The 23116-nt window shown below is 39.5% G+C and overlaps 1 protein-coding gene across 3 annotated transcripts in view; it reads right to left on the bottom strand.

The window, feature by feature from the left end:
- Positions 1-236: 236 nt before the first annotated feature.
- LOC140494742 (small glutamine-rich tetratricopeptide repeat-containing protein alpha-like) overlaps positions 237-23116 on the bottom strand; it is a 46803-nt gene continuing 23923 nt past the window's right edge. For 2 of the 3 annotated variants that reach the window (XM_072594290.1, XM_072594291.1), the window contains exons 6-12: positions 22379-22483; positions 14735-14873; positions 9703-9765; positions 8893-8930; positions 8697-8792; positions 6870-6992; positions 237-2369 (exon numbers count right to left, since the gene is read on the bottom strand). In XM_072594290.1, coding sequence (XP_072450391.1) covers positions 6881-6992; positions 8697-8792; positions 8893-8930; positions 9703-9765; positions 14735-14873; positions 22379-22483 — 553 coding nt within the window. In that variant the 3' untranslated portion in view covers positions 237-2369; positions 6870-6880. The remainder of the gene's footprint in view (positions 2370-6869; positions 6993-8696; positions 8793-8892; positions 8931-9702; positions 9766-14734; positions 14874-22378; positions 22484-23116) is intronic. The other variant, XM_072594292.1, reaches the window with a different exon arrangement.

Raw genomic sequence — 23116 nt, 5'->3', positions numbered from 1 at the left:
CTGCATGAAGATTCCAAATAAGACAGGAGTGTGGTTTGAAGAATGATTTGCAGTCTGGAGTACAGCCCCATATTTAATCCATCAGTTAACTGCATTTAATTGCATTATGACTTTAGAAAGTGCAAGAAGATTGGAAGAGAAAAACAGAAGGAGATGGCAACTAGAATTCAAAAGTCACACCTGCAACAAAAAAAAAATGAACAGAAATCTAAACAAACGGCACAACAAATTGGAACTGTGGTACAGAACTTTTACTGTTTTCCGTAATGAGATTCTGATTGATGACAAAATTCTGATAAAGTTTTGGACTTTGTATGTGGTTTAAACAAACATTGCACCTCTCCACCCAACGGTTTTTTCTTTAAAAACAATATAAATGTACAAAGACAGATAACTCTGGGGTAGTAGTATGTTTACAAAGTATTAACTTTCATAATTACAAATGGAAAGAGTACCTAGCATCTGGTGGGCTGAAACACTGCTTAAAATAGCCACTCTGTTTATGCTTTGCTTAACTGCTAATTATGTTAAATGGGATCAAGGAACTTGAGAAGTCGAACCTTATGTGGATACGATTCCAAGGAATAATTGTATTTTTGTTCAAAGAAATAACAAAATGTTTACAGTGAATTCATTCTTAGGACACTGAAACAGTGAATCAAGAACAGGGCTGGCCTGACACTCAAAACTCGCAGGTGACTCAATCTTAATTATATTTCTCATATTCCTACTGTACTGGTTTGACCTGTTTGTATTTTAAGAGCCAGGCAATTTGTAAAAGGACTGTTCTTATCATGGTTATTAGATAAACCCTGGGACAGAACATCAGGATCCATTAATATGAGAAACTTATGGAGGCATAAATGAACAGGACCTTGCACTTTATTCCATGAGACTGTGTAACAAAACATGAAAACAAATAGTTAGGATACCCTTCCCCAGAACAGAATCTGCTTGCAGAACCAGTAGTTTACAGCAATCGAATGAATCAAGTTCAATTTTTATGAAATGGAATTTTGATTTTTGTTTTGAAAGCAGTGTACTTCTCATTGCTGTGATCCAGTAAGTTTAGAATGAATTAAGTACAGTCACTAATTTACTGTTGACTGGATAAATCAAATTTATTACAGGGACAATCAGCAACATTTTGAGTTGCATTGGCTTGCTTTTCTACAAAAACTGCAAACCAGCAGTCTTAGGTTGAACATGTGCCATGTGGCTATGTGCACAAAAAGGACACCAAAATACTTCTATGAATATTTTATGCATATTTAAAAACAGATACCATAGTTATTCATAGATTCCAGCTCAACATCAAGTAATTAAAGTGGAGATTCTCACAATCTATTTGTCTTTCCTTTACAAGCAAATATTGGCTAGAAACACTGGCTGCTAATGAAGACATTTTATTTCTACAGCTAGAACAAGGCATACTACATGCTCAATCCTCAAAATGTGGGGCTTTGGTAAAGTCAGGAGTAGTTGTTGCTATTGCAGACAGGGCGACTGCCATACTAGGATGCTTCATCAATCTCAAGTGGTCAATTAGATTATAACACATGGATGCCTTTTCTTCTTCCTGAATGCAGCTTCTGGAGTCTATTCTGCAAATGCATTCCCTAAAATACATCAAGTACAAACAAAGTTGATCGCATTTCAATTGAGCTGGTAATGTTAGCAATTTCTCAAACAATTGCCACCAAGCAAAATTTCACCATTTCACTGCCAAGGCTAATTAATATTCATATTTGCCTCTGTTTCAAACCGTTAACTTTAAAAAGGTTATACATAAATTTTTCTGCTGTTATTTTTATAAAATGTTCTGCAACATTAAAAAAGCCTACGTGAATGAAAAATAAAAAGATGTTATTCACTCTGTGAGCTGAATTTGTTTGAATTTATACATATGGCTTCTGCTGTTCCATTCCCGTGAACAGATGAAGTGCTGGGAAATAAAAACTGTTACAGGCAAAACAAATTCTTATGGAAATGTCAGTATTGAGGTGGTGAGGCGGGGAGCCATTGCTGTTAGCCTCTGTTGTTTCTAAGAACAAACAGTGGATTCTCACACATGATGACAGACATTCTGGAGAAGCGATAAAAAGCAGCTAGATGTTCCTGTGAATATTCTGATTTTTAAAAAAAAACTTAGAGAATCACAGAAAGCTCAATACATAACTTCCACAAAAAGGTCAATTAGTGGTTTTTGCAAGCTTTAAACCCAGTTCCTTTTTTAAATTCCGTATTTACAAGTGGTCAGCTCTCCACTTTGAGGATCCTCCTGAACATGCAAGTGACAGTACAAATCATTATGTCAAGTTCCTGATGTCAAAGCGAAGAACGAACAATCTCCATCTGTTGCTGTATATCTGTAAAATTAACAAAATTAATTCACATGAAAGAGAATTTCAAGTTTCATTCAAAAACAATATTAATAATTATTAAAATAAACATTTCCTTCCCCCTCATGTTATACTGAAAATGCAAGGGTGGGGTCCAACTAACAAATCACTCTCTTCTGTCCCATATAAAGAACTGTCCTTCATTAGCAGAGTGTTTAGGCCATACACCTCCAAAGGGCATCACAAACAAGCCAACCAATGTTCTTTCCAACGTTGGGTAGGATTCAGCAGAAGCAGGAAACTTGGACAAGAATCAGAAATATATAGCACAGAAACACACTCTTCGGTCCAACTCATCTGTGCTGAACAAATATCCTATTAATTTCGTCCCATTTGCCAGCACTTGGCCCATATCCCTCTCAGCCCTTCTTATCCATATACCCATCCAGATGCCTTTTAAATGTTGCAATTGTACCAGCCCCCACTACTTTCTCTGGCAGCTCATTCCATACACACACCACCCTCTGCAGCATGAAAAAGTTGACCCTTAGGTCCCTTTTAAATCTTGAACCCCCCCTCCCCCCAACCACCCAAAAATTACGCCGTCTATTCCACTTTCCCACCCCGGGAAAAGACCTTGTCTATTTACCCTATCCATGTCCTCATCATTTTATAAACCTCCAAGGTCACCCCTCAGCCCCTGATGCTCCAGGGAAAATAGCCCCAGTTTATTTAGCCTCTCCATATAGCTCAAACTCTCGAACCCTGGCAACATCCTTGTAAATATTTGCGAATCCTTTCAAGTTTTGCAACATCCTTCCTACAGCAGGGAGATTAGAATTGCACACAATATTCCAGCAGTGGCCTAACCAATGTCCTATACAGTCACATGACCTCCCGACTCCTATATCTAATGCACTGACCAAAAAAGGCTAGTATACCCAACGCTTTCTTCACTATCTTCACCTGTGACTCTACCTGCAAGGAACTACGAACCTGCACTCCAAGGTCTCTTTGTTCATCAGCACTCCCCAGGACCTTACCATTTAGTGCATAAGTCCTGCCCCGATTTACTTTTCCAAAATGCATTTTTCTAAATTAAACTCCATCTGCCACTCCTCGGCCCATCTGATCAAGATCCTGTTGTACGCGGAGGTAACCTTCTTTGGTGTCCACTACACCTCCAATTTTGTCGTCATCAGTAAACTTACTAACCACACCTCCCATGTTCACATCCAAATTATTTATATAAAATGATGAAAAGCAGTGGACCCAGCAGTGATCCTTGTAGCACACTGCTGGTCACAGGCCTCCAGCCAGTTCTGTATCCAAATAGCTAGTTCTCCCTCTATTCCATGTGATCTAAGCTTGCTAACCAGTCTACCATGAGGAACCTTGTCAAATGCCTTACTTAAGTCCATAAAGATCATGTCCACTGCTCTGCCCTCAATTCTCTTCATTACTTTTTGAAAATACTCAATCAAGTTAGTGAGACATGATTTCTCATGTAGAAGCCATGTTGATTATCCCTAATCAATCCTTACCTTTCAAATACATGTAAATCCTGTTCCCCCAGGATTCCTCCAACAACTTGCCCACCACTGATGTCAGGTTCACCAGTCTATATAGTTCTCAGCTTTTCCTTACCACCTTTCTTAAATAGTGGCATCATATTAGCCACCTCCAATATTCCGGCACCTCGTCTGTAGCTATCGATGATACAAATATCTCAGCAAGGGGCGAAGTGATCACTCACTAACTTCCCACAGAGTTCTAGGGTACACCTGATCAGGTCCTGGGGATTTATTCAACTTTATTCGATTTAAGGCATCCAGCACCTCCTCTTATGTAATATGGGAAAAGTAGAATATTTCTCATTATCCTGACTGTGACTAGCAGTCCAAAAGTGGAAATCCAAAAGTGTCTGGTCAGTAAAATCAGAAAATGTTGAAATGAACAAGTCAGCAAAATCTGAAAACCTCAAGTTTCAATTTTCAGATGCTGAATACCTTGTGAATTCTCAGGATTCTTAATTTAATTGCCCCTGAAATTCAGGAGTTGTTCCCCTTTCTCTTCTGCTAATCTATTGTCCAGCAGACCAAGATCTGCTGGTCTTGTACTGTTTAGTGATTAAACTTTAATTTAGTACATGGGATGAAGTTAAAGATGACAGCAGATTCCCCAAAACTGATGAGGCATTTCTCTCTCAGTTAAATAAGTGTTTTGTGGATCAAGGATAACCCCAAGGCATTCTATGCGTATGTGAGAAACCTGAGAATGACGAGAACGAGGGTAGGTCCGATCAAGGACAGTGGTGGGAGACTGTGTATTGAGTCGGAAGAGATAGGAGAGGTCTTGAACAAGTACTTCTCTTCAGTATTTACGAACGAGAGGGACCGTATTGTTGAAGAGGAGTGTGAGAAACGGACTGATAAGCTAGAAGAGATACCTGTTAGGAAGGAAGATGTGTTGGACATTTTGAACAACTTGAGGATAGACAAGTCCCCCGGGCCTGACGGGATATATCCTAGGATTACGTGGGAAGCAAGAGAGGAAATTGCAGTACCGTTGGCAATGATCTTCTCGTCTTCACTGGCAACGGGGGTGGTACCAGGGGACTGGAGAGTAGCGAATGTTGTGCCCCTGTTCAAAAAAGGGAATAGGGATAACCCCGGGAATTACAGGCCAGTTAGTCTTACTTCTGTGGTAGGCAAAGTAATGGAAAGGGTACTGAGGGATAGGATTTACGAGTATCTGGAAAGACACTGCTTGATTAGGGACAGCCAGCACGGATTTGTGAAGGGTAGGTCTTGCCTTACAAGTCTTATTGAATTCTTCGAGGAGGTGACCAAGCATGTGGATGAGGGTAGAGCAGTGGATGTAGTGTACATGGATTTTAGTAAGGCATTTGATAAGGTTCCCCATGGTAGGCTTATGCGGAAAGTCAGGAGGCATGGGATAGAGGGAAATTTGGCCAATTGGATAGAAAACTGGCTAACCGGTCGAAGTCAGAGAGTGGTGGTAGATGGTAAATATTCAGCATGGAGTCCAGTTACAAGTGGAGTTCCGCAGGGATCAGTTCTGGGTCCTCTGCTGTTTGTAATTTTTATTAATGACTTGGATGAGGGAGTCGAAGGGTGGGTCAGTAAATTTGCAGATGATACGAAGATAGGTGGAGTTGTGGACAGTGAGGAGGGCTGTTGTCGGCTGCAGAGGGACTTAGATATGATGCAGAGCTGGGCTGAGGAGTGGCAGATGGAGTTCAACCCTAGCAAGTGTGAGGTTGTCCATTTTGGAAGAACAAATAAGAATGCGGAATACAGGGTTAATGGTAGGGTTCTTGGTCAGGTGGAGGAACAGAGGGATCTTGGGGTCTATGTACATAGATCTTTGAAGGTTGCCACTCAGGTGGATAGAGTTTGTAAGAAGGCCTATGGAGTATTATCGTTCATTAGCAGAGGGATTGAATTCAAGAGTCGTGAAGTGATGTTGCAGCTGTACAGGACTTTGGTTAGGCCACAGTTGGAGTACTGTGTGCAGTTCTGGTCGCCTCAGTTTAGGAAAGATGTGGAAGCTTTGGAGAGGGTGCAGAGAAGATTTACCAGGATGTTGCCTGGAATGGAGAGTAGGTCGTCCGAGGATAGGTTGAGAGTTCTCGGCCTTTTCTCGTTGGAACGGTGAAGGATGAGGGGTGACTTGATAGAGGTTTATAAGATGATCAGAGGAATAGATAGAGTAGACAGTCAGAAACTTTTTCCCCGGGTACAACAGAGTGTTACAAGGGGACATAAATTTAAGGTGAAGGGTGGAAGGTATAGGGGAGATGTCAGGGGTGGGTTCTTTACCCAGAGAGTGGTGGGGGCATGGAATGCGCTGCCCGTGGGAGTGGTAGAGTCAGAATCATTGGCGACCTTTAAGCGGCATTTGGATAGGTACATGGATGGGTGCTTAATCTAGGATAAAAGTTCGGCACAACATCGTGGGCCAAAGGGCCTGTTCTGTGCTGTATTGTTCTATGTTCTATGTGCAAATTTATTTGTCAACAACTTATATTTACGCAACATTCTTAATAGTTTAAAAAATCCTCAGCTGCTTTGTAGAGAAACATATGGGAGCATGGAGGAGTTAAGAGGCAATGGAGTACTTGGACATTGAGACTGCCAGTACACCCTTCAAAAACCAGAGTGAAATAGAGGAGCTACAGGGTTATAGAGTTTTAGAATTAAGAAGCTTCTGCCTTATTTTGATGTTTTCATATCATCTTAAGGATCGTCCTATTGATAAAGCCCTGTAACTCTTCTGTACATTTGTCTCGCTACTGTCCATAAAGCAGCGGGTGGCTTTATATTCGTGGAAATTTTGTTGCTAACTGCAAGGCAAAACTCTTTAACAAGTAATCAATTTAATTAAGCATAAAATACAAAGGAACTTTAAATTAGGCTTTCTGACTGATGACGTTTTCTCATATCTGAAGTTAGCTTCTGCATTTGCGTACATCGCCAACTCACTATAAAAAATAGTACTTGCTTTGTATGTAGTTAGGACTGTTCCTCATTGCTGGCACTGGGGGTTCGGCTCCGGATTTGGCTCCGTAACTGTTCAATTAGCTCTGGATTTTGCTGCTGCATCTGCTGTGCAAATTGTTGACCTCTGTGTTTAAAAGAAAAAGTAAAGGCACCATTAGAAATTAGACATTATTTGTCACAAGCATGGAATCTGTACAATCTCTTGTCATCAAAACACTTCCCAGACACCTAAGAGCAATGCTGGCAGCAATGGGAGCCAAGAATTAGATGCAGCTCCAGATCTCATCAAAATCTGTCACAGTATTGTACTACAATTTTGTGGACAAGTCACAGAGGCAGTGAAAATTCCAGGTTATGAACTTGTACAACATCTGTTGTAATAAAATCTGTAAGCCAATAATCTTTCAAGGCAGCCTATGAGACTCTTGAATTGTAAAACTGAGTAGTGATGGCCATCTACTCAATTTTACAATTCAAGGAATTTCTAAATTAATGACACTGGGGAGCCTTCAAGCAAAGAAACCGTTCTCATTTATACTGGATCTTTCCTGCCCTCAGTCAGGTCCATAATACTTCACATTTAGTGACACACATTTAGTATTGGTATTGCTGAAAAAGTAGAACAATACAGACATTGGTGTGGGCACAACATCCCATAAACATCAGTGATACAAATAAAACTGCAGTGACACTGGAGATTTGCCAGGTAGGACACCATCTTTTATTGCTTTTCAAAGAACGTCTAGGCATCATTAACATACAGTTAAACAGATGCAGTTTTGGTTCAATACTGACTCAGATACAAGCATGCATTCACTGAGTGGAGGCTGATACAATCACTGTGGCTAAAGACAAACCATCCAAACAATAAATCATTGAATATTTGAAGGTGGAAGCAGATATCATTTTTCCCCTCTCCTAAAAAAAATCTACCATAGGCAGATAAAAATGTGGAATTGGGAATAGATCAGTCAGAATCTTATTCAATGGCTAGGCAGGCTTGATGGGCTAAACGGCCTACTTCTGCTTCCAAATAGAATGTTTCTAACAGACTGGAGTAAAATGCTATCTTTATTATGGATTATTAAACCTGGATGGGGAGATAATTTTAATGATTTTAGCCAAATGAAAAAAAAATGGATATTTTGAATCAGTTAAGATTCAGATAATCCATGATCTGATTGAAGGTGAAACAAGTTTGATGAGTTGATTAACCTACTTTTGATCCTTAGTACATAGGATTATTTGAAGGGCTCTTGTGATGCATCGGTAGTGTAATTTCTGAGACAGAAGGCATGCGTTCAAGTCTCACCTGCTGCAGGTGTGTATTAATATGTCTGAAGAGGTTGATTAGAAATATAAGATAAGCAGTATATGCAGGATAATATATGCAAGATAAGCAGTAATCAAAGATAGATTGCTCATCTTTGGTTCCACAGAAATACTTTTCAAGTTGAACAAATAACTAACATTTGTTCTCATTGCCATTGGTATCAAAGCACTTGCTGTTCTACTGGCATTAAGCATTCACTGCTCAGGTTTTGCTTTCACATTGGGTATCAGATGCTAGGTGCATACGTGTGCTTAAAATCAGAAACAGGGAGAATGGGGCAGTATGTATCATTTTTTCAAAGAGCAAGGCTGTAATGGAAGGAAATGAAAGGTGATCAGAAAACTACTGGAAATCCTTCAAGAACTGAAATACAGGAAGCAAATGGATTAACTGACTAGCAGAGACATGGACAGTTGACCTTTGCTTCTAAGCTTATTATAAAAGATTTTGACTTCTAACTGAAGTAGACAGGGAAAGAATGAAAAGTAAACTCACGCTTGGATGAGGCCTGCAATATCATTGGCTCCTGCCCCAGGTCCTGCTCCACCACCACCTACTGGACCATAAGACCCAGACATCATTCCAGACATTCTGTCCAACAGAATTGGGAAATAAAAATCATTAAATTAATAGACATATCAGAATTAACAAGAGGTAAAAGAAAAAAAACTTTTGTAGGAAAGGTACTTACAATTGTTGTACTTGTGAATTCTGCATTAGACTTGATGCCTAAAAATAAAAAAAATTGGAAAAAAAAATCAGAGTTTGGTCAACTGAAATCACTTTTGCGTTTTGTTTTTACACAATTAAACAACCACATTTGCAAGGTACTTTTATCTTCAAGTTTCCCTTAAGCATTCAAGCACATTACAAGATGCAAATGACATTCAAGTAAAATACCACATTTGAAGCTTTCCTTGGTTGTAGCGTGGGCTTCCAACTAAATTTGGATGAGAAGTTTAGAGTGTTGAATCTACCTTGCTGTTACAATGGAGAAATGATCTATTGTTACTGTGTTAAGTGTATAAGTCAAACAATGCTGGGAATGTGTTTAATTCATCACCATATTTTGCTTCCATCACCAACAACTGGTGTACATCACGTTATTGTAGAATGACAAATACTCCAACCCAGACAAAACTCAAGTTCGGAAGGGAAGAAATTGAATCAAACTGTGACATCACAAGTACATATGGACGCAGTAGAACATTTGTGTGTTTGTACTGGACAGCAACATTTTCAAATGGCTCCCACTGAGGCATCTTGCAGGATTATCATGAATGGAATAATCAGTCTGAGAGACTGACAGGCAATCTTAGCTGAAGGGAAAACAACCAAAATGAGGCTGCAGAGTCATCGTGGAATATATTCAGGACATGGAATGCTTTCACCCAATGGAGGTTATTGGGGGTAAGTGATCTTGAAGGGACAGCCAATTAGGAAAATAAAAACAAAAAACATAAAAAAGGAGCAAGTAAAAAGAGACACCAAGCAGAATTACCATATTCATGAAGCCTGGGTTATTCAATAAACTTGCCAGATCGAACCCACCGCTGCCTCCTGTCTGGGTGAAAAAGAACAAATTCTCTGTAAGCTAAAAATCCAGAGGATTCTTGTTGCGTGAAATGGGAAGAAGGACCAATATCAATCAGAGTCAGAGCACAGAAACAAGCCCTTTGGTTCAACCAGTCCATGCCGACCATAATCCCAAACTAAACTAGTCCCACCTGCCTGTGCTTACCCCACATCTCTCCAAACATTTCTTATTCATATACTTATTCAAAAGTCTCAAACTCTATAAAAAGGATCCGCATACACCACCTATTCTGTTCATTCCACACGAACCATTCCGTAAAAAAGAAGTTGTCCCTCCTATTTTTTTTTAAAAAACATCTTTCTCCTCTGACCTTAAAAATATGCCTTCTTGTCATGAAATCTATCACCCTAAGGAAAAGATACTTGCTGAATACCTTATCTATACCCCTCATGATTTTATAAACATAAGATCACTTCTCAACCTTCTACACTTCAGTGAAAATTGTCCCAGCCAATTCAGCCTCTCCTTAGAACGCAAACCCTTCATTCCTGGTAACATCCCAGAAAACCTTTTCTGAACCCGCTCCAGCTTAATAATCGAGGGCACACATCTGGAGAACAAGTCCATTGAACTGTCTGATGAAACTTCTTCCAGTTCAGGACTTGGTCAGCTGCTAAATTTGAAGTAAATAATTCAACTAGTCTCCGCTCACAAATAAAATCATCTCATGCTGAATAACAAAAAGAAAACTTCCCAATTCTTGTTCAAAGGGTCACAAGATTTTTGAATTGCACCTGCCCAAGCATAAATTTCCATCCTTTCTACTAATTTGTCATAACTCCCAGTTAAAAGAATGTCACATGCAGAATTTGCCCTTTCATCAAAAAAAACATTGTTTGCAGCCCTCAAATTTGCACCACTACACAACAACGAAATACAAGTTGACCCAGTTAAGTTATTACACTGGTTTACAGAAAATAATTTTATGGCCCACCATGCTTAAATAAATAGGCTGCAGATGACAAAAGGAAATTAAGAGGACATGATGATTGCAAAGTAGCAGACAAAATGAGACTGTGGTTATGTGCATGTTGGGATGGCTGGAAACAGTGGACTGCTCTTCCACTATGCTTGTACAGATTTCAGGATTTATTCCAACATGGAACGACGGATTAAATTGCTAGAACACTACATTTAGGAACATGAGGGAAAAGGACAACAAAATACTTAAAATGTGATAAATGATCATGGTCTTTGATTAAATACTTCAATGACAAAATTATTTTTGACTCAAAGACAAGTGGATACCATTCATACAGAATGTTGCAGAGAGTAGCATAAGAGTGTACGTAAGAACGTAAGAGCTAGGAGCAGGAGGCGGCTGTCCAGCTCTTCACGCCTGCTCCGCCACTCAATAAGATCATGGCTGATCTTTTTGTGGACTCAGCTCCACTTACCCGTGTTTTTATCACATCCCTTAATTCCTTTATTTGTCAAAAAAAAATCTGCCTTAGCTTTAAAAATTATCATTGAAGTAGTGTCAACTACTTCCCTGGGGAAGGAATTCCATAGGTTAACAACCCTCCGGGGTAAGATGTTCCCTTCAGTTCAGTTTGAAACCTGCTTCCTCTAATCTTGAAGCCATGCCCTCTTGACCTAGTCTCACCTACCAGTGGAAACATCCTAGCTATTTCTAGTTTATTGATTCCCATCCTAATTTTATATGTTTCTATAAGATCCCCCCCTTATTCCTTTGAATTCCAATGAATATAATCCCAATCTACACAGCCTCTCCTCATAAGCCAACCCCCCTCAACTCCAGAATCAACCCAACTTAATTAAAGAGACCAAATCTGCACACAATAATCCAGGGGTGGTCTCAACAGCACCTTGTACAGCTGCAACATTACCTCTCTGCTTTTAAACTCAATCCCTTTAGTAATGAAGGACTAAATTCCATTTACCTTCCTAATTACTTGTTGTACCTGCAGACCAACATTCTGCAATTCATGCACAAGGACACCCAGGTCCCTCTGCAAATCATCATGCTACAACTTTTTAACCATTCAAGTAATAATCTATTTTGCTGTCACTCCTACCAAAATGTATGACTTCACATTTACTAACATTGTATTCCAACTCCCAGACCTTTTGCCCATTCACTCAATGCATCTATGTTCCTCTGCAAAGATTCACAGTTCTCTGCACACTTTGCTCTTAATGTCTTGGCAAATTGACACCATACCTATGGTCGCCAACTCCAAATCATCCATATAAATTGTAAAGAATTGTGGTCCTATCACTGATCGCCAGCCAGAATACCACTCATTTATCCCCACTCTTTCCTTCCTCTCAGTCAACCAATCCCCAAAGAGATCTTGGAGTGCAGGTTTATAGCACCTTGAAAGTGGAGTTGCAGATAGATAGGATAGTGAAGGCAGCGTTTGGCATGTTTTCCTTTATTGGTCAGAGTATCGAGTTGGGAGGTCATGTGGCTGCACAAGACATTGGTTAGGCCACTGTTGGAATATTGTGTGCAATTCTGGTCTTCCTATTGGAAAGATGTTGTGAAACTTGAATGGGTTCAGAAAAGATTTGTAAGGTTGTTGCTAGGGTTAGAGGATTTGAGCTATAGGGAGAGGCTAAAAAGGCTGGGGCTGTTTTCCCTGGAGCGTCAGAGGCTGAAGGGTGACCTTATAGAAGTTTATAAAATTAGGAGGGGCATGGATAGGATAAATAGACAAAGTCTTTTCCCTGTGGTGAGAGAGTCCAGAACTAGAGGGCATAGGTTTAGGGTGAGAGGGGAAAGATGTAAAAAAAAAAGAGACCCAAGAGGCAACTTTTTCACACAGAGGTGGTACATGTATAGAATGAGCTGTCAGAGGAAGTGGTAGAGGCTAGTACAACTGTAACATTTAAAAGGCATCTGGACGGGTATAGGAATAGCAAGGGTTTGGAGGGATATGGGCCGGGTGCTGGCAGGTGGGACTAGATTGGGTTGGGATATCTGGTTGGTGTGGACAATTTGGACCGAAGGATCTGTTTCTGAGCTGTACATCTCTATGACTCTATACACTCTAATACTCTACCCTTAACACCACGCATCCTTATCTTATGCGGCAGCCTTATGTGTGGCATCTTGTTAAAGGTCTTTTGGAAATCTAGGTACACAATATCTACGAGGTCCCAGTTGTCTACCTTGTTTGAAATGTCTTCAGAGAATTCCAAAAGATTTGTGAAGCATAACCTGCCCTTCATGAACCCATGCTGCATCTGTACAATGGGTCAATTTGTTTCGAGATGCCCTGCTAGATCTTCCTTGATAATAGACTCAAGCATCTTCCCCACTACAGACATTAATCTCACTGGTCTATAATTACCCATCTTTTTTCTACTACCCTTTTTAAACGGTGGCATCACATTTGCTATGTTCCAATCTGCTGGGATGCCCCAATGAATTTTGTCCCTCTTATTCAAGCACAAGACCCTGGTATTGGATTTTATCTCCAGCTGTATTTTAAATTCAACCATGCCATAACCTTGTCAGAAAGGGCAGCTAATAGTGATCAATTTAAAATAGTCTATCTTCAGCATGATGCAGGTTAGTCAAGGTTGGTGTGATCCCCAATGACAGCCACAAAATGAAATCATTTTAAGAAATGTAATTTAAAATGTTGGAATTCACAACACAGGACGTAGGCCATTTAGCTCAATTAGTCTATGCCAATGTTTATACTTCAGAGGAACTGCCTCCCACTCTAATTACTTCTTACTCTGTGCACATATCCAATATTTCTTTCTTCCTTGTGTAAACATCAATCCTCCCATAAAAGCATCCATGTTCTTGGTTTCAATTACTCCATATTGTACCAAGTTCATTCTTACCAGCTGGTGAAAAGAAATTCTTTCTAAATACTTTATTCAATCTGCTAATGACTATATTACATTTATGCTGCCTTGTGATGAACTCACGCTCGAGTAGAAACAAGTTCTCAAATCCACCTCATCAATCATCTTTATGTTTGGAAATCATCACCAGACCTCTTTATCCAGGAGAGAGTGAACTGCATAATCTTTCCTTTTGTTTGTATTTTCTTTCTAGAAACGCCCCTATACATCTTCTGTGTTCTCTCTGGCCCTTCAAAATTATTTTTGCTGGTATGGACACTACAGTTCTAATACGGTTTAACTAGGATTTTAAACACATTTCTAACCTGTTGGCTTTTTTTTTTAAAGTCTATTCTTCTACAAATTATTCCAAGTAAATTATATGCACTTGTTACTGTTTTGTTTCTTTCCTCGATCTCATTTAGTTTCTTTTAGTGGCAAGAGTCTTTTATGCTTGTGATCAAAATGAACCTGCTTGCAGGATAAATAAATTCACATATAATGGAATACAAGTACCGACTTTCTCCCTTCAAACAATGAATTATTGTGTCCCTTAAAATGCCCTTGCTAAAATTGGCCACTTAGCACAGATTAGGAATCAATCCTGGTAATGTGCTGATGATTCAACAACTAACTGAATGTATTTTCTGCTGAGGCACTCTGGATTACCTTATTTTAAATGTGGTCATGAAGACCAGCTCTACTTTTTTTCTCACATTCTTCTACAATGAAAGCATGACAACTAAATCAGTCAATCTTCTAAAATTCCTTTACAGATTCAAAATCCTGTAACATGATCATTCAAGGCCCCCTCCCCACCCCTGCACACCAGTACCCCCATTTGGTAAATAGATTTGAAACATTTTTTAAAAAGGTCAATGGTTTAATAACAGTCAAAACATTGAGAATAAGGAGGAATACTTGGATTTGAAAATACACTATTTACTTCCCTCATTTCACAGAATTGCTGGAATAAAATTCTGGACCTAGTTTCCCTGCATTCACGTTACGAGAAAAATTGATTTCAAACAATATTTTGCTTTTATGTAAACTTAGAATCTGGTGTCCTCACGGGATGTACAGAGCCTTATTTCATTACAGCACTTACTGGACTCGGTGCATCCTTGACCTTCTGTTCTGCTACACTGAGGTTTGCTTTGTATGATTCGTTGTCAGGATCCAGCTCCAGAGCCTTTTTATAGTAACTTACTGCATCACTGTATTTATTTAGACTAGCCAGGGCCAAGCTGAAATGAAATCAAAAGTCAATTAACAGTCTTGGTCTAGGTAAAAACACATTTTAGATTTCCACACAAATAGTGTAAATATGAAATGCTAAAATTTCATGATAAGTATGCCAGGATTTCACAAACAGCAATTTAAATAATTTCTTCTTTAAATCTTCCATTGGATATGGGCATTGTTAGTGAGGCTCCAGCATTTGTTGCCAGTTCCTAACTGTTCTTGTACTGAGTGGCTTGTTAGATCATTTTAGAGGGCATTTAAGAGCTAATCACATTGCATGCATGCCAGACTGAGTAAGGACAGATTTCCTTCCCTCATTGATGTTAGTGAACCAGATACGTTTTTATGACAATAAATGATAATTGTCACAGTCAACAATACCGAGACTAGCTTCCAATTCCAGACTTAACAGAATTTAAACTCCCCCCGTTGACATGGTGTGATTCAAGCCCAGATTCCAGAAAATCAATATGGGCATTATGATTAATCGCTCAATGACATTACCTCGATAATGCCATGTCCCTTCATCACACACAAAACCAGTCATAGCTAGCTAATTATTTTTGAAGGCCAATCATTACAAAGAGTAGCAACAATAAAAAATTATTTTGTTTTTAAAAGTGATACGAGTTGAGGGAAGAACTTTTGACATGATTTTGAAGAACATCTTGCAACAGTTTTGAAGCATACTATGGAATCTTTTGTTACCATCTGAGCAAGCAGCAAGGCCTAAGTTTACTAATGATGGCAGAGTTCAGATGCTCTGAGCTCATCAATAAATTACCAGCCAATGTAACGTGTTCAAGTCAAATGATTCAAGCACAAGTTCTTATGTCTCAAGGAGATGAACAATTTACTGAATATGTCAAGAGATGTATACACCTCACGTTGGGGCAGTATGACATATCAATGACAAACAGTTCAAAGTTTGAGAAGATTTATAGCTCGGGTGCTCGTTGTTGTGGTTCTGTTCACCGAGCTGGGAATTTGTTTTGCAGACGTTTCGTCCCCTGTCTAGGTGATATCCTCAGTGCTTGGGAGCCTCCTGTGAAGCGCTTCAGTGTTGTTTCCTCCAGCATTTATAGTGGTCAGTCTCTACTGCTTCCGGTTGTCAGTTCCAGCTGTCCGCTGCAGTGGCCGGTATATTGGGTCCAGGTTGATGCATTTGTTGATAGAATCTGTGGATGAGTGCCATGCCTCTAGGAATTCCCTGGCTGCTCTCTGTTTGGCTTGTCCTATAATAGTAGTGTTGTCCCAGTCGAACTCATATTGCTTGTCATCTGAGTGTGTGGCTACTAAGGATAGCTGGCCGTGTCGTTTCGTGGCTAGTTGGTGTTCATGGATATGGATCGTTAGCTGTCTGCCTGTTAGTCCTATTTTAGTGTTTTGTGCAGGCCTTGTGTACTAGTGTACAAAATCTCATGCAAAACCTGCACAAAACACTACACAGGACAAACTGGAAAGGCAGACAAAGGCAGAATGACAGTCATCCTAGACAAAGCAGAGTACACCCAAAAAGCACAACAACTTTCAGATACCAACACCTACCAAAAGAGAGAGTTTGACCCCACCCAACAGCTCACCAATAGGATAAACAACACACTGAGGAACCTACAAAAAAAACTGACAGATAACCAGATTTGACCTGCAAAGAATGAAACCTGAAAGTAACAACACCCCCAGATTCTATGGAATACCTAAAGTGCACAAACCAGACATCCCACTCAGACCAATAGTATCACTACCAGGGACACCATCACACAAACTGGCTAAAGAACTACAGCAGAAACTGAAACACCTGATCAGCAGATCCAGACACTGTATACAGTCAACACAGGAATTCTTGGACGATATCAGAAACATACACATAGACAAGGAAGAAACCATGGTCTCATTCGATGTAACGGCACTGTTCACCTCTATCGACAAAACCCTAGCCAGAGAAACATTAGCCAACCTGCTGGACATACAGAACAGACAAAAGGACATTGAACCTATCAACAACGACAGCATACGCAAACTACTGGACCTGTGCCTCACAACACACTTCACATTCAACAACCAAATACATGAACCAAATCAACGGCACACCCATGGGCTCACCCATCTCTGGACTCATAGCAGAAGCGGTAATGCAAAGATTAGAACAAACAGTCTTACTGCAAGTTCAACCCAAACTCTGGGTTAAATATGTGGAGGACACCTTTGTAATAATTAAAAACACAGAAATAGAGAACACACACCGGATCATCAACGCCACACTCACAGGAATCCGATTCACTAGAGAGGAAGAAAAGGACAACCAACTCCCATTCCTAGACGTGATGGTACAGAGAACACCACAAAGGTATACAGAAAAGCCACACACACAGACCAAGTCCTAAACTACGAAAGCAACCACCCCAACACACACAAAAGAGGTTGCATCAAGACACTATTCAAAAGAGCCACAACAGACTGCAGTACACCAGAAATGCAAAAAGAGGAAGAAGAACACCTATACAATGTATTCGCCAAAAACGGATACCTGTGCAATTTCATCAACAGATGCCTAAGGGAAAGACAACAGAATGAGGACATGTCGCAACCCAAAGGACTAGCCACGCTATCATACATCAAGAGCATTTCCGAACTGACAGCCAGACTACTGCGACCACTAGGACTCATAACAGCACACAAACCAACAGCCACTCTCAGACAACAACTCACCAGAACGAAGACCCAATACCCAGCATGAGCAAAACAATGTAGTGTACAAAATCCCATCAAGGACTGCACAAAGCACTACATAGGACAAACAGGAAGGCAGCTAACGATCCGCATCCACGAACACCAACTAGCCACGAAACAACACGACCTTAGTAGCCACACACGCAGATGACAAGCAACATGAATTCGACTGGGACAAGACTACTATTATAGGACAAGCCAAACAGAGAACAGCCAGGGAATTCCTAGAGGCATGCCACTCATCCACAGATTCAATCAATAAGCACATCGACCTGGATCCAATATACCGGCCACTGCAGCGGACAGCTGGAACTGACAACCGGAAGCGGCAGATTCAAACCACTATAAATGCCAGAGGAAAGATCACAGGAGCACTTCACAGGAGGCTCCTAAGGACAGAGGATGTCATCTAGACAGGGGACGAAACGTCTGCAACACAAATTGCCAGCTCGGCGAACAGAACCACAACAACGAGCACCCAAGCTACAAATCTTCTCTCAAACTTTGCTCATTGTTGAAATTATTTGGGAAGAATTGTGTAGATGCCTATTAGATATCATGGAATTTTTATTTTCCTTTACTCAATAGAATGAGAATGGAAAAGAAGCTGCACCATCCTTTGTACACTGTTGTATGTGGAAAAATATCTCTTGGTACTGCAGAAAGTCACCAGGAATAACAAAGACTTAAGAGGCTGTAGTTTGAGATGGCGATTTATAGGGATAGGGAAGTCTCAAAAACAAAAACAAAACAAATCTTGAGATTATAGAACATAGGGTCATATAGGTCATGGGTGAGTACATAGGCAGTTGAAGTATATAGAGGTTTGAGAAAAAAGGCAGCGGAGAAAGGCAAAAATAATTGAGTCTGAAGTGGTATTCAATAGATTTAATACCCTTAGAAAAAAAATCGTATCATGGTCTTAAATGGACTCTCAATCTATCATTTGTGTTACCTCCTCAGAATTCTAATAAATATTGTCAGTCATGGCTTCCTCCTCATGACTCGGCTGGATTATATTAAGCATCTTGAAATGCTCTGCTATTACATCCTTTATAATAGACTTTAACATTTTCCTAATTAAGCCAACTGGTCTGTGGTTACTTGTTAATTTGGCTCCTTCTCTTTTTGCATAACTTAAACTAGTAGTTTTCCAATCCTCTGGGACTTTTCCAGAATCTAAGGATTCTTAGAAGATTACTACTAGCATCCCAGTATCTGAGTAGCTACTTCCTTTATTATTGTAGGAAGCATTTCATCAAGTCCAGGAAAGCTGAGCTTCATAAATTTCATTTCATCTCCGAGCTTTATTAGTTTCATTAGTACTCTAAATGATAATTATTGTATTTATATCTTGTCCCATTTTTCCACTTGATTTAGTATTTTTTGGAATGCCCTCGACTAGGAACTCATTTAAAAAAGCTTATTCATTTCTGCTGTCATTTTTTGGTTTCCCTATTATTTCTCCAGCCTCGTTCTCTTCGGGGCTGATGTTACTTTAGCCTCTTTTCACTTTTTTTAATATACTGAAAGCAGCAGCTCTTGCCCATTTTCAGATTACCTGTTACTTTACCCTTAGTTTATATTCATTGTTTATTATTTCTTTTATTATCTTTTGCTGGTTGGGCATCTCTCCCAATCCTCTCGTTTACCACTAATCTTTGCCACATTGTATGTTATCTTTTTCAATTTAATACTGTTCTCAATAACCAACTGTGGTTGGTTCATGCCCTTCTTAGAATCCTTCTTCCTGGAATATACTTTCACTGAGTATGATGAACTATTTTCCTAAATATTTGTCCTCAATCTGTTTTCTGCTAAAAACTTTCCTAGTCCACTCTAGCTTACTCTGTATTCTCATCCTCAGGTAATTTCAGTTAAGTTTAGCACAGTTGCTTCTGACCCAAGTTTCTCACTCTCAACCCAAATGCTAAATTCTACTTTAAGATCATGTTTCCTAGCAATCATTCATTAAGCCTGTCTCATTACCTATTATAATGTCCAAAACAGCCTAATCCCTAGTAGCATCCACAATATATTTTTCCAAGAAACTACCCCAAATACACTATTTTTTTAACCTCATTGCTACCTCTACCAATTTGATACTGTTAGGGAGCTTATATGCTACTCCCACCTGTGTCTTTTCCCATTGTTATTTCTCACCTCAACGAAAATCAATTCTACATCTGATTCAAGATCATTTCTTGCTGTTGTACTTATTCTACTATGTACTAACAAAGCTACCCTACCACTTTTTCCTCCCTGCTTGAATATTCAGCTTTTATGTCCTTGAAACCATGAGCGGCAAGGTTCATTTCCAGACATTTCGTTACCCTACTAGGTAACATCTTCAGTGGGCCTCAGGCGAAGCAATGCTGAAAATTCCTGCTTTCTATTTATAGGTTTGGGTTTCTTTGGGTTGGTGATGTCATTTCTGGTGAAGTCACTTCCTGTTCCTTTTCTCAGGGGGTGATAAATGGGGTCTAACTTGATGCGTTTGTTGATAGAGTTCCGGTTGGAATGCCATGCTTCTAGGAATTCTCGCCCGTGTCTTTGTTTGTGTTGTCCCAGTCAAAGTGGTGTCCTTCCTCATCCGTATGTGAGGATACTAGTGAGACAGGGTCACGTCTTTTTGTGGCTAGTTGTGTTCATGTATCCTGGTGGCTAGTCTTCTGCCTGTTTGTCCAATGTAGTGTTTGTTACAGTCCTTGCATGGTATTTTGTAAATGACGTTAGTTTTGCTCATTGTCTGTATAAGGTCTTTCAAGTTCATTAGCTGCTGTTTTAGTGTGGGGGTGGGTTTGTGGGTTACCATGATGCCAAGGGGTCTGAGTAGTCTGGCAGCCATTTCCAAGATGTGTTTGATGTAGGGTAGAGAGGCTAGGGTTTATGGACGTGTTTTGTCTGCTTGTTTGGGTTTGTTGCGGAGAAATCAGCTGGCTGTGTTCATTGGGTACCCATTCCTTTTGAAGGAACAGGAAGCTACTTCACCACAGGAAATGACATCACCAACCCAAAGAAACCCAAAACATAAATAGAAAGCAGGAATTCTCAGCATTGCTTCGCCTGAGGCCCACTGAAGATGTTACTCAATAGGGTAATGAAATGTCTGGAAATGAACCTTGCAGCTCAGCGAGCCAACCTACATCCAAAACCTCAACCTGAGCTACAAATCTTCTCAAAACCCACTAATGGGTATTACATAAAGCCCATTAATTTCTATTTGTGCTGTTACTTCATTTTCTTTGTTCCAAATCCTATGAACATTTAAGTACCATTAATCTTGCTTTTACCATTTTTCTCCCCTTAACCCTATTGCTGCTTTTAAAAAATAAAATGCTTGTACTCTGTTCCTTCGTGTGCCAGTCTAGGTACCCTTATCTAAATAGCTGCCCTGCAATGCCACTATATCCTTTCACTTCCCCCTCCCAAACCTTCCTCTGACTAATTAGTTTAAATGAAAAAGTGATAATAGGGGTGGAAATCCCCGGTCAGCGAAACAGAGAGGAACTGGAATCAGAAAATCAAACTTGAGTGCAGTAGGATGCTCAGATTACAAAAAAAAAAGTCTGCTTCAATCCAAGAAAATAACTAAGAGGGCTAAAGTTAGTACAAGGTTAGAGAATGATAGCTTTTATCTTCCAATACTCAGTTTGGAAGAAATTAATTTCATCTGTAAATCAAAGATGAAAGGCAAGGATCAAAAATTTGGTATTGACATCTCTCTGGAAACACATGTGTCATACCAATAGTAGCTGGATACCTAGCCAGGTCAGTTGCATAATATCTGGGCTGCAACTGTAAAATATCAAGGACAATCAGCAACCCAATAACTTCAATTCTGATTATTAAAGTTGAAAAAGGTCAGTTGTTTGACATACACGTGGTGAACTGGTGGGTGGGAGAATTAGCATACATTAAATATTTTATTACCTACCTGCCTGCCTCTCCCATAGCCCCACAATTTACCTAGTTAAAAAGATTAAATTTAGACACGATCTGTGCAAAAAGCCACAGCCTAAATTAGATTGTACTCAGTCTTTCACTAGGTTGGACACAAATCCCAAGTATGGAATGACATAAATGGGTCAGAAAATGAGAAACAAAAAGGAACAGATAAAGCCAACTGGCCATCACTGTCAATTTAAGCAGAAGGGGAAACTCTGGATCCTCTGGTGGCATTACTATTTTACTACTGCTGCCACCACTTGGTATCATAACTACTGTCCTATGGGAAATATCTGCTCACAAACAATCACCATCCAAAATATCAAAAAGAATTCTTTATTTAGCCTTGTAGCTTAGGTCAAAAAAATTTAGGACTACTCAACAATATATTTTTGTTGAAATGTCAGCACAGATTAAACATGTGTTAGCTTGAGAGCCACAGATGCCACGCACTGTATTCTAAAATAGTGAAGGGTCAACTGGTTCAGGCAGCGAATAATAAATATACAGACCATGCTTCATCCATGATTTATGACAAATCAGCATACACCAAATTACTTTGAAGATGCACAACTGCTCTCAGCTTTCTGGGTTAGTGGGAGGAAAAAGAAACAGGATTTCCATTATTATATCCTTGCTAGTAAACTCTAGCAAAGATGTATACATCCAGTATTGATGACATCCTCCCATGTTTGAATAGCCTATATCTGTAAATGAAGAGTGTCAACTTGAGTAGAGAGTGCCATGAACCCTTCTCTATTGAATCAATACTTTTGGAATTGGGAAAAAAAAAAGAGAGAAATATGCCTTAAGGAAAGGTTCTACTTACCCCATTCTGCCATAAGCTTTGCTGTAGCTCGGGTCAAAAGCTATTGCCTTTTCACAGTCTTGTACTGCTCCAGTGTAGTTTCCTAATTTACTCAACGCTGCTGCCCTACAAGAGAAAACAAAATGGTGACCAGCAAAACTAGGTTAACATTCTATCCAATAAAATGGGAACATTTTAATATTGGATTTTGTTGGCAAGAAAGCAAATTAGACATCTATGAACCATGCCATACATATCAAGTTAAAAAATAACTAGGTTAGAGAAACAGAAAATCAACCTGAGCTACTCACTTGCACAGTATTAACTGTTCTATATGCTCAAAACACTTATTCTTAAAAATAACATCGCAATGTCTTAATATTCTATATATTAAGTAATTCATAAAAAATGAGCACTATGCGCCAAATTGCCAATTTTAAATGCTTCCAAAATAGCAGCTGGCAAACCTTTTTTTAAAATTCGGTTAAGTGTTAACAGGAACTTAGTGCTTTTGTTTTATGATTTGTCCAATAATGAAACACAGCTTTTATAGGGAATCAATTCTAAACCTTTGCATACTCAAAATTTAAAGTGGACAAACCACGAAAAACAAGGGAAGTATGAATGGGTTGAAGCTGCCTATTCATTGAGACAGCTTTCTGGTACTCATCTTCCACCAGCACCTCCTCAAAGACCCTATTAATTGACTTTGTTATGAGATTAAATGGGTTCATAATTCAGTGCTGACAGAAGTACAGT

This window comes from Chiloscyllium punctatum, chromosome 24 (assembly GCF_047496795.1).
Source record: "Chiloscyllium punctatum isolate Juve2018m chromosome 24, sChiPun1.3, whole genome shotgun sequence".
NCBI classification, from domain to species: Eukaryota; Metazoa; Chordata; class Chondrichthyes; order Orectolobiformes; family Hemiscylliidae; genus Chiloscyllium; species Chiloscyllium punctatum.
This window is presented reverse-complemented; position numbering and strand designations above follow the sequence as displayed.